Consider the following 12,445-nt stretch of genomic DNA (forward strand, 5'->3'; position numbering starts at 1 on the left):
GCCATACTTATATCTACGCGGATAAGTTATATTTATGTCTTTATAACTGTTATGTAGTGGTCGCAAATTAGATATGACCAGATCGGTTTATGACAGGAACGATAATACAAGTTCTTGCCCAACAATAAAATTAATAATGTACCTAGTAACGACTTTGAGACAGTTTACCGTGTGTTTTTTACTCGTGTTTTGGTTTTTTAGTGTTCCATACAAAACTTTGTTCACGGAACGCTTATGGGATCACTTCGGTCTTGTTTATAATTAATAAGTTAGTGAAGAAAGAGTCGAACATATATACAGTAGAGTCCGGTTAGTACGACTCCGCATATAACAAGCAACCGCTTATAGCGACGAAAGTATAGGCACTTGTTTGGTTTTAGTACAAGCTACTATGAAAACACAACCGTTTATTACGACTCCGCTTATAACGACCGATCGCTTTTAACGACGGAAATTGACTCAAAATCCGTCCATCAAGTCCGGTTACAACGACGAGCGACGTAGTTTTTACAAATAAATTGTTGGTAAGAAGCTTACTCCGTTCCGCGCATCCAACTACCCTCCCCCTTCTGCCTATACGGAGCAAGATGAAATAGTCATGTGACTTTTCGTAATTTTGCAAACTAAATAAAACCCAATTCCCATTATTCAATTGAGCTTAAACTTCACATACATAATTATGTAAGTATTGGGTGACAATGCAATAGATATTTTGGTAGGTAAGTACCTTCGAGCTGATCTGATGATGGACACAGGAGGTGGCCATAGGAACTGTGTGATAAAACAACGTCATCTTGATTAGATCCCCAAGAATTACGACTTTATATTTTACGGGATTCGAGAAATTTGCGGATGACGAGTGAGTACGCGTACCTTGAAAAGTGGCTTCTTCTAAACACACAAGTCTCTCCATTTAAGACAAGGTGTCGTAATATAGGTTTATAATTAATAAGTTAGTGAAGAAAGAGTCGAACATATATATGTACTTACTCTTGCTAATATTTAATACTTACTCTTAATACAAATGCTAATTCTAATTATTGATGAAGTTCTAAAAATTGAAAGAGAACGGCCTGTTGAATTGTTTGGTTATCGAGAACTGACTTTCGTCATGTATTCATTATTTTCTTGGTGTTGGTTTTAAATTAAGATGTCCGATATTTCAGACAGTTATAATATATATATATATAGTTTAATAGTCGATCTGGATGATGTTGGAAACGCCAAGACCTGGTTTCTTCAAAACTTCGGATTGAAACATTTGTTGCATGCTTAGAGCATTTAGTAACTGGAGACGTCATGGCTGTCATTTTCTGTACGAAACATTCTGCCGATTTTTGCGGGAGAGGGGACGTCAAATGTATTGCTATTTCTACATGATTCGTAACGTACAAATAGCCATGTCAGTCCACACAAAAGTTTGCACAATTGTGCAAGTTTTTCGGCAGAGGGGTAAGCTCTTAAAGGCGACTCCAGTTATTAGCTCTAAGGTTGCATGTAAGTAAACAAGGCTGGTAATGTATCTCACGTATACTTGCTCTCATATCAGAACAGGGAACAGTCTCCGTAAATCATTCGTTATCAGTAATCGGGACACCGAGCGCTTGAGACCAGGACTCGAGGACGCTGCGGGATAACGGATGTTTAATAATGTTTATATATACTTAGTTTCATTATCAATGTTGGTTTTGAAGCATATGTACATGTGCATAAACGTGGGATTGTGTCAAAACACTCAAAACATTTTTTTGTAAGACAAGTATAATCGTCCTCAGGTTTTGTGCCGTTGTTGGAACTGAATAATTTATTGAATAAAACCTTTTTTTACTCCAAGGGCCCGTTTATCAAAAGCTTGTAACTTGTAATACAAGTGGAAGTCCCTTTCTAACAAAATATGTCAAAAAGTGACATCCGCTCGTATTACAAGTTACAAGCTTTTGTGATAAACAGTCATTTATGATGTGCCCCACTCTTATTTGTAGATTAAATGACTGCCAGTGAGATCGAAATTGAACCATAACTCTTTCTTTGAATCTATTTCTTAAATCGGCCGCAAGGACCAATATAAATTGTAATTTAAAGTAATTTTTAAATTTATATTTATATTTAATTTTCAGGCCAATTTATGCCGCGGTAGCGCACGTTACATTGTACAATTGTAATGCAGCAAACATGCAAAATGTAACTTATTACTGCAATCGCATCTCACGCAACTCAATGAAACGTAACGTAACCAATAACTGCATTTCGCGTAAATCTAACAACTTGCATAACCCGCGGTAAAGTGACGTAAGGGAACGCGTAAAAATAACGCGTAACTGGGTTACGCCGAAATTGGACGCGACGCGTGGGGTACCCGGACCAAATCCATTCATGGGTAATATTAAAGCTGCGTGCATAAAAAACAATAGGTACCTAGGTATAGGTACAAGTTTGCTAGTGGTTTAAGACACTAAAACCAACAGGATATATCGTCAGGTGACAACCAAAACTCACTAATTACCAAAAAATAATTAAACAAAAATCAACCTTATTTAGGTACTAATACGGTTCACTATGGCTATGAACTTGTGATGGTAATTAGTGAGTTTTGGTTGTCATCTGGCGATATGCCAAAGTAGGAAGGCTACAGAAAACAAAAGTTGTTTCTTCTCTTCCAAAAAATTAAGGATACAGGGCAATAACCGTGAAAATCGAATTTCATAAATTTCGAGCAACTATCTCTGTCACTATTGGAGTAAAAGAGAAAGATGCCCGAAATTTGCGAACTTCGGTATTCGCGGTAGGCCCTCTGATAAGTTGTGACTGCGACGTTACTGCCCTCTCCCTATAAAAAGGGAATTCCCCCTTTTATATAGTTAAAAAAAAATATTCGAAAGGTATACTGCACCATAATTTGTGTAGAAGTATACCGGTAGACCTGCTACCTAATGCTCTCAGTTTGTTAAATATCGGGTACATGAAAGATATATCTCCGTACGACCTACATATCCGCGTAATATCGCGTGGCAAACTGGGTAAACATGCAGAAGGAAATGACAGCTCGCAGGATATTTGTATCCTGCATTTCTGTTCCTGTTTTTGAGCCTTGCAATATATTCATGATAATAGCAAGGACTAATACAATCAATACTTGGTATATTATAATACATTTAATATGACATTTTGATAAACATACTTAAAGGCAGTACTGATAGAATGGTCGTTCTTGTCTACGTGACAGCGTGATAAAACGGTATCCGTACTATCAGTCACTTTCAATCGCGCTCTGTTAAAAAGTGACGGATATTTTATCACGTGGATAAAGCCATCCATAATAGGCCTGTAGGTTTGCTTAATTTTATTGTATAGGTCGCAATGACGAAATGTACATAGAACTCGATTCCCGCCGGCTTACCTTAGACCAGCGGTCGGCAACCTTTTAGCAGCCAAGGGCCAAACAGTAGTTACCGAAATTGACGCGGGCCACACTTTGTTAATATTTATAACTTGCTCAAATATTGTCGTTTGTCAATATCACATACAAAATAACCAGGGAGGCACGCGGGCCCAAGTGAGAGGTTCGCGGGCCGCAATGCGGCCCGCGGGCCGCTTGTTGCCGACCGCTGCCTTAGACAGTTGAGCACTTTTTTGGTTAGAGAAAAAAAAAGGACACGTAGTCAAATTAATAATGGGTGCAAACCCCTACCCCTAAAGTATAGGTATGAATGGAAGATTCGCGTGTCAATAACGCAAGAGGAATGAAAACTTTGTTATAATTTTCATACAAAACTGCCAGTTTTCATTGCGGTGTATCAAATGTATGTGCTAAAGTATAGTTTGTTTTTTTTAGCATTAGAAAAAAGGTAAACAATCTTGATGTGTCTTTTAATTGAAAAACACGTTTTAAAAATAAGTCACGGCAAATATGTAACAATTATGAATCTAATACGATCATTTATATTCTTATGTTTTCATAAGTAATAGTTACTGATTTTTAAAAAGCGTTTTTCAATTAAAAGACATGTCAAGATCGCTTACCTTCTTTCTTATGCTAAAAAAAACGAACTATAGCTAACAGAAGGGGATATTAGGATTCTATAAATGCATATAACAATAGAACAATAAGACGCACACTTAGCAACCTTGGGATCTAAGTATTGTTAAGGTGCGCATACACATTGCTAGTTAATGTAGGTATAGGTACAATACCCATACGGGCCATACGCATAAATATTTTTGTAAAAAAACTTGGCATATTCCAAAAAAACGGCTAAGTGCTAGTCGGACTCGCGCATGAAGAGTTCCGTACCATTACGCAAAAAACGGCAAAAATCACGTTTGTTGTATGGGAGCCCCACTTAAATATTTATTAGATTCTGTTTTTAGTATTTGTTGTTATAGCAGCAACAGAAATGCTACATCTGTGAAAATTTCAACTGCCTAGCTATCACGGTTCATAAGATACAGCCTGGTGACAGACAGACAGGCGGACAGACCGACGGACAGGAGTCTTAGGAATAAATATAGGTCCCGTTTGTACCCTTTGGATACGGAACCCTAAATAGATTACCAAGTGTTATGTGAAATATTACTTGAAGAGATACAAAGAATATCTTTGTACGTATTTCCTGCTTCTTAGTAAGTTACGTTGTCTTCTGATTCTGATTCATTTTCTTTCTTGGCAACAGCCATTTCCTACTGCATTTGCATTTATTTATGATGTCGCTATAAAGTTTCCTTACATGTTGTTAATCATTACTATTTAGCAAGTCTTTTTAGTCTTTTTACTATTGTTAAAATAACGACTCACAATTAAAAATAATATATAATATACAAGTGCATTTGTAAAAAAGTCACCATCACCATTGACTGTTGTTAGCATAAAATAAGATTGAAGTTGCCATCCATTGGTTGGGTGTCACCATTGTCATCAATAAGGAAGAGTTCTTGATAAACCGCTATAGTTATAAGAAAAACCTAACCCTTCCGCCAACAAAGGATGGAAATCGTACTCTTATACATTTGTATATGTATGTAACTTTAATTACAAGTACATATTATATCTTATTGTTTTATGTTATACGTTATTTTTCTTACTGTTCGACAATAGCAGTCAAACTCCTTCTAATAATCAATTTCTGTCTTGTTTCAGATCCCTCTTCAGACTTCAGTAAACATAGTATAGTTAGGCCGAAATTTCACCACACTAGGACGAAAAGAGAAATTACGACGACACAAGATGAGGTGAGTGCCCATGATATCAAGTAGTCATAATTATTTTAAATTATTCAACATTTCCTTTAAAAAAATACCGCTATGCCGCCGGTACCTATAAGTATTTCATAACGAATAAATAACTATTCTTTCTTTCTTAAAAGAAAGGTAAGTATGTAAACAAATAACTATTTTAATGACCCGTCTTCTTGCTATTCGGATGATTTAACATCGGATACCTATTGAACGTTTTCCTTAATAACAAGTAGTTTGAGTTTCTCCAACTTCTGTTTCTTTTGATTTGTACTTCCCTTTTTTAAAAGGAAACCCATTTTCTAGTGTTTATTATAGGTACAGTAGAGTCCGGTTATAACGACGCCCAAGGGACCGCTGATATTACGTCGTACTAACCGGACGTCGCACTAAACGAACTGCCAATTTTAATATATATTTTTAATCAAAATAATTACATAATTTTGTATTTATTAATACTTGACGACAATCAAAGAAACAAAAACATTTCTTTTAAAATATTTATTTACGTTGGTATTACAATACTTTGTCTTAAATGGAGAGACTGGTGTGTTTAGAAGCCACTTTTCAAGGTACGCGTACTCACTCGTAGGGTTTGCACGACGGATCCGAAATGTATGGGAATATCCGCGGATCCGGATCCAGATCCGGATAATTTCATACATTTCGGATCCGGATTGCAAACCCTACTCACTCGTCATCCGCAAATTACTCGAATCTCGTAAAATAAAAAGTCGTAATTTTTAAGGATCTAATTAAGATGACGTTGTTTTATCACACAGTTCCTATGGTCACCTCCTGTGTCCATCATCAGATGAGCTCGAAGGTACCTACCAAAATATTGCATTGTCACCCAACTTACATAATTATGTAGGTATGTGAAGTTTAAGCTCAATTGAATAATGGGAATTTGGTTTTATTTAATTTGCAAGATTACGAAAAATCACAGGACTATTTTCATCTTGCTACGTATAAGCAAAGGGGGGACGGGAGTTGTGTGCGCGGGACGGAGTAAGCTTCTTACCAACAATTTATTTGTAAAAACTACGTCGCTCGTCGTTGTAACCGGACTTGATGGACGGATTTTGAGTCAATTTCCGTCGTTAAAAGCGATCGGTCGTTATAAGCGGAGTTGTAATAAACGGTTGTACTTTCATACTAGCTCATACTGAAACCAAACAAGTGCCTATACTTACGTCGCTATAAGCGGTTGGTTGTTATATGCGAAGTCGTACTAACCGGACTCTACCTAGTATATGGGGAATATCCATAACAAGCGACAATTGTCAGCGTAGTGAAACATCCAAACAGGGGCTAGATTTCATCTGTAAAATCGTAACTTGTACCTGGACTGGTAACTACCAGGGCTGGTCACTTAACATATTTTTTGTTTACGTTTCAGACGGGTTCACATCATCCAGAGGTGACGCTAACAGTGAGCATAGACGGTGAAGAGCACGAGCTAGACCTGCGGCTGAACGAGGCGCTGGTGCCGCGGGGACACTCGCTGAGCTACCAGCAGGGTGGTCGGACTAAAGTGAACGTGCCAGAGAAAGAGGTGAGATAACAGTATGACTCTCACTCTGGCTCATACAGTAGCTAACAGCATAGACAGTGAAGAGCACGAGCTAGACCTGCGGCTGAACGAGGCGCTGGTGCCGCGGGGACACTCGCTGAGCTGCCAGCAGGGTGGCCGGACCAGGGTTCATGTGCCGGAGAAAGAGGTGAGATAATAGTATGACTCTCACTCTGGCTCATATAGTAGCTAACAGCATAGACGGCGAAGAGCACGAGCTAGCCCTGCGACTGAACGAGGCGCTGGTGCCACGGGGACACTCGCTGAGCTACCAGCAAGGTGGCCGGACTAAAGTGCACGTGCCAGAGAAAGAGGTGGGCATTGTAGACTAGTTATAAAAGTCGACTGAATGAATTTCAGAGCAATCTGGCTAGTCGTTTTAAAATGAGAGCGTAACTACAGTATGGAGAACCGAGCTTGTTGCTGCGGACTCTTAAGCTCCCAATCCGCACTAGGCTGGGACAAAGACAACCTAATCCATCTTGTCCATGACAGGTCTGTGGCACGAATAGCTTAGTCGTGTTTTTATCGCCTGTCGTGTCATGCGTCATTTTCGTACTTACACACTTGTAAGAACCAGACAGGCATGGTCTGTGAGTATCAGATCATTTTTCCATCTCATTTGTCTTGAAAGCTGTGTTTAACCCAGGCGGCTTACAGAGGAGAAACATCTCTTAGAAAAATACATTTTGATGTACTTTTATTTATCTATTCTAACCATAAGCTAACGGCACACATCACGTGATTCCAGGACCTAGATATATGCCAGTATTCTGGACGAGTGCGAGGCAAGCCGGGCTCGTGGGCCGCGGTGTCAACCTGCCACGGAGTGAAGGGCGTCATCTACGATGGACGACAGCTGCGGTACATCGAACCAGCACACGGTCAGTCTTTCAATCATTTCTACATCAATGCATAAACCATGCTTTTAAACCTTTCCCTGTAGATATTGAAATACGGAAATGAAATAGAAGCAGAGGAAAAGTTAATAGGTGACGAAAGGATGCCACAAAAGTTAATAACCTGGTTACACTTAGCCTTAGAGAGGTTTAATATGATCACGTTAAGAGAGAAGATATAATCACTCCAGTACGGATATGATGGGCGATCTTGTCTACGTGATAGCTTGATAAAACTTTGTCCGTCACTTTCAATCCCGTGGTGTTAAAAAGTGACGGTTATTTTATCACGTGGATAAAGCCAGGGGCGTATTTACCATAGGGCCAAGGGGGCCATGGCCCGGGGCGGCAGGCCGCAGGGGGGCGGCGAAGCCGCCCCCTTGCGGCTTTTTCTGGGCGCCTTTTATAATCAAACTTAGCTATATTTTTTATTATATTTTAATTGACATTTAAATTAATAAACAAACGAACGCTTCAAACCCCACCAATTGCTAAAAATATCTACCAACAAGTACCTAAATTAAGCAACATTTTCGTTCAAAAGTATTAGTACGGCGCAGTGCCGGATTTACCACTAGGCTGAGTAGGCTGAAGCCTATGGCGGCAGATTTTAGGGGGCGGCAAATTTGGGTCAAAAAAATATTTTATTAGCTGTTCAGATAGGGTCGACCAGAATTTTGTCGCTCCCCTATTTATTTGTAAAATTTAAATAACAAGCCTTGTCGATTTTGCCGCCCTCTGTCATGTCAAGACCCTTTATATTGAGACAGACAGACGGCCGGACGGACAACAAAGTGATCTTATATGGGTTCCGTTTTTTTCCTTTTAAAGTACGAAACCCTAAAAATGTACCTACTATTTTCTCGAAAAAATTTCGCGCTCGCTACGCTCGCGTTTTCACGTACGTACCTAACATTATTTGTTACCCATCTGACTATATACATACGGGCGGTTCTTGTGTCTTCGTGGTATTGAATCTCACTAAATTGTTCCGATCCCATGCCGAAACTCAGTACAGATAGAGTGCTCTCGATATCAGGTACAAATACAATACTTTTCATGACTTTCCAGCACCACAGAATGAGGGATAATGGTACGGCCTGTGTAATACGCATCCCTACTACTGTCGTCTGCATAGCAATGATTATCATTGATATGCAGAAATGACAGCACAGAACCTAGTGCAACGCCAGCGGTAATGTCCACACTATCGGAGCAGCTTCCGTCTACTATACGGCTCATGTGAAAGCTAGCGATCCATTTGTATAACATATAGTCCCTCGAGCAGACTCGATGCCAGACCCGACCGAACTCCTTAGCTATATCCAGCCTGACTGCCATATCTCACCTTGATTCTCAATGGCCAAAACCCAGCAGTACCCACCGGTCACCGATCAGATCAGGGAAATATAACGAGGTCGCATCGTCATTGAGTGACAAAAACGGCCCATATAAATCTGTATCTAGAATAGTGACATTAGTGACGTCACCTTTCTGCACTCAAAAGAATAAAAAAATATCTACGTTCCACTATCAGCGGAGAGCGCCTGAATAGCTTAGCTCTTCTTAATATAGAAGCTGAGCTGACAAACGTTTTAAATTACGACAGCGTTATTGATGATTTTGTCAACCAATTTGTACATAGGAAAACAATGTAAATGCCTATGTGAGTAATGGTAAATGTTTAGTTTTTTTTTATTTCACACCCCAAAGGTACTTGTTGCAGGTTTTTTTTTTCTTAAATAAAATACTTTATCGTCACTGATGAAGGGGGGCGGCAAATCAAAATGGCCCGGGGCGCCAAATTTGTAAATACGCCTCTGGATAAAGCCATCCATTAATACGCCTGCTGATTCTTGAAGGCGATAAGGCTCTACTATACAAATTGTCACTGAGTTAAATTTTGAACTTCTGTATTAGTTTTATTGAGACTTAAACATTATTTAGGTATGAAATGATCGTCAGTTTATGTTACTCTTGACTGTGGTTATCAATTCAGATTTAACTACTGAACTGAAATAGAGACACCAAAAAGTCTGCAATATTGCCTTTTTGAAGATGTCTGATGTGACAGCTCGGTGCATGTTGTCTATTTATTTATTATTATTATTTTCAGACAACGATATAAACGCGGACCACTTTCTGTATTCTCACGAGCACCTAGCAAAAGAGCACCGGTGTGGCTACGAAGGCGGCACCACACACAACTCCAGCTACGATCCCATGTTGTTCCAACAGAGGACAGAAGAACTAGCAAGAAAGAGATCCCGAGTCAGTCGGGTGAGTCATCCCCAGCATGTCTTTTCTTTAGGCTAATTTAAGTACCTACATAGGTAGTTACTTAGAAAAAGTCGCGCGCGAGATACTGTCACAGCGCACTCGTGCTAAGCCCACTAATGTTTTAAGCTCAAGTTATTTGAGCTCGAGTATGGTCAAATTTTGATGTGCATGGCAGCTTTCAACAACAAAACAAAGTAGTCAGGTGAAGCACTTAGCATCTTACGTACAGCTCAGGTTGCTGGTGTAGATAGCTTTTGAATGACTCTCCTGTATAATGTGTAATCTCGTGTAATACTCGTACTACATAATACACGTATACTTTAATTTCTCGTTGGCATATAAATATTAAAAACTTGTGTGTCATCATATGAACACCCAAGGACAATGAAACGTGGGTATGCTGGGTTGGGGAGTCGTAAATTTCGTTAGAATTAGATGCCAAAGTTTGGTCAAATGTATAACGCCATTTCTACCTATTCATTAATGGTCTTTCGTGCCTATTATATCCGTTTCTTGTTGAACCAGATTATATTGGTAACAGCAATTACTCATACTGAATAGTCTCTTAAAATTCATCAACTTCATTCCAGTACAAACGCGACACCTACGAAGACACGCTAGTCCGAGAGCCGTACAACGCGGACCGTCGCTCGCGCTACGTGGAGCTCGTGCTGGTGGTGGACCACGGGGAGTTCCTCGCCAGCGGCGGCGACCTGCAGCTGGTGCATAGACAGATGAAGGACCTGGCCAACATCATCAACTCGGTGAGACACTAGAGTACAACGCGGACCGTCGCTCGCGCTACGTGGAGCTGGTGCTGGTGGTGGACCACGGGGAGTTCCTCGCCAGCGGCGGCAACCTGCAGCTGGTGCATAGGCAGATGAAGGACCTGGCCAACATTATAGAATAGAATAGAATAGAATAGAAATAATTTTATTCGTAAGCACAAACACAAAATAAAAACTTATACTAAACAGAGAAACATAAAAAAGAGAAAGTGCCACGAAATGGTCAACAACTCGGTGAGTTCCTCGCCAGCGGCGGCGACCTGCAGCTGGTGTATCGGCAGATGAAGGACCTGGCCAACATCATCAATTCTGTAAGGATTCTTAAAATATATCTCACAAATTATCATCACCCAACGCAGACGAAGTATACCTATTTGTTAACGCTGTATTTATACTTTCAGGTCTACGCTCCGTTAAACATCTTCATAGCGCTCGTAGGCGTAGAGATCTGGTCAGAAAACGACGAAATAGTGCTAGAAGAGGATGGAGACGCCACGCTCAACAAGTTCCTGCACTATCGGAAGACTGTACTAGTCACTAGGATACCTAACGACAACGCTCAACTGCTTACGTAAGTCCTAAAGTAGCATATCTACTGTATTCAATGAAATGTCTTCATGGATGATGACTGATTCTTCTTGCTTTATGGTATGTTCACAATCAACTTATAACTGTGCACGTAAATCACAATGTAGAAGTGCATTTGGGTTCCAATTCATTGATTTTACTGGACTTGTAAAAACTAAGACCAATGGGGTTGGTCGGTCGAAGTATTTAGCAGATGGTGACGGCATAGCTTGCCCTGTCAATCCCTAGAATTGTGTCAAATTCTTTCTTGTTTTCTTAATGGAATTTTATGCCCTGGATGCCAGCCCTTTAAGCCAATCTCATAGAACAAAACTAGAGAAAGGGGCAAGCTATGATGGCGCCATCTATGCAAACCTTTGACAGTTGCCAACCCCATTCGTATGATTCCGTACATTATGTGGTAAATCTGGTTGTTAAAATTTGACGTTTGATAATTTACCACAAAACATACGGCGTCGTACATGCAGCGCCGTCTTTTTAGGGTTCCGTACCCAAAGGGTAAAACGGGACCCTATTACTAAGACTTCGCTGTCCGTCCGTCCGTCCGTCCGTCCGTCCGTCCGTCTGTCACCAGGCTGTATCTCACGAACCGTGATAGCTAGACAGTTGAAATTTTCACAGATGATGTATTTCTGTTGCCGCTATAACAACAAATACTAAAAACAGAATAAAATAAAGATTTAAATGGGGCTCCCATACAACAAACGTGATTTTTGACCAAAGTTAAGCAACGTCGGGAGTGGTCAGTATTTGGATGGGTGACCGTTTTTTTTTTGCTTTTTTTTTTGTTTTTTTTTTTTTTTGCATTATGGTACGGAACCCTTCGTGCGCGAGTCCGACTCGCACTTGCCCGGTTTTTTTAGCTATCAAACTCAGGGTCACAGTTTTTTCTCTTAGACTTGGCACACCTTGAAATCAATGAAGCCCTTGGTTGTTGCTTGTGGTGGTGTTGGAACTGCTTTCTTCACTACTATATACTTTCTTCAAAATAGGGTATTTGACTACTGGGCAAGTCGGTTTCTTTTTTCGAACTGTCAAAACGATTAGCGATTAGATTAACTTACTAGCATGTGACGATGACGTCA

At 40.0% G+C, this 12,445-nt stretch overlaps 1 protein-coding gene across 1 annotated transcript in view; it reads left to right on the forward strand.

Annotated features, from left to right (window-relative positions):
* The window catches only part of LOC134801171 (disintegrin and metalloproteinase domain-containing protein 12-like), a 107,777-nt gene that overhangs the window by 74,086 nt on the left and 21,246 nt on the right, over positions 1-12,445 (forward strand). Inside the window, exons 2-7 of the mRNA XM_063773718.1 lie at positions 5,135-5,226; positions 6,632-6,787; positions 7,557-7,689; positions 9,821-9,984; positions 10,575-10,748; positions 11,174-11,343. Coding sequence (XP_063629788.1) covers positions 5,135-5,226; positions 6,632-6,787; positions 7,557-7,689; positions 9,821-9,984; positions 10,575-10,748; positions 11,174-11,343 — 889 coding nt within the window. The remainder of the gene's footprint in view (positions 1-5,134; positions 5,227-6,631; positions 6,788-7,556; positions 7,690-9,820; positions 9,985-10,574; positions 10,749-11,173; positions 11,344-12,445) is intronic.

This window comes from Cydia splendana, chromosome 21, assembly GCF_910591565.1.
Source record: "Cydia splendana chromosome 21, ilCydSple1.2, whole genome shotgun sequence".
In the NCBI taxonomy this organism is placed as follows: domain Eukaryota; kingdom Metazoa; phylum Arthropoda; class Insecta; order Lepidoptera; family Tortricidae; genus Cydia; species Cydia splendana.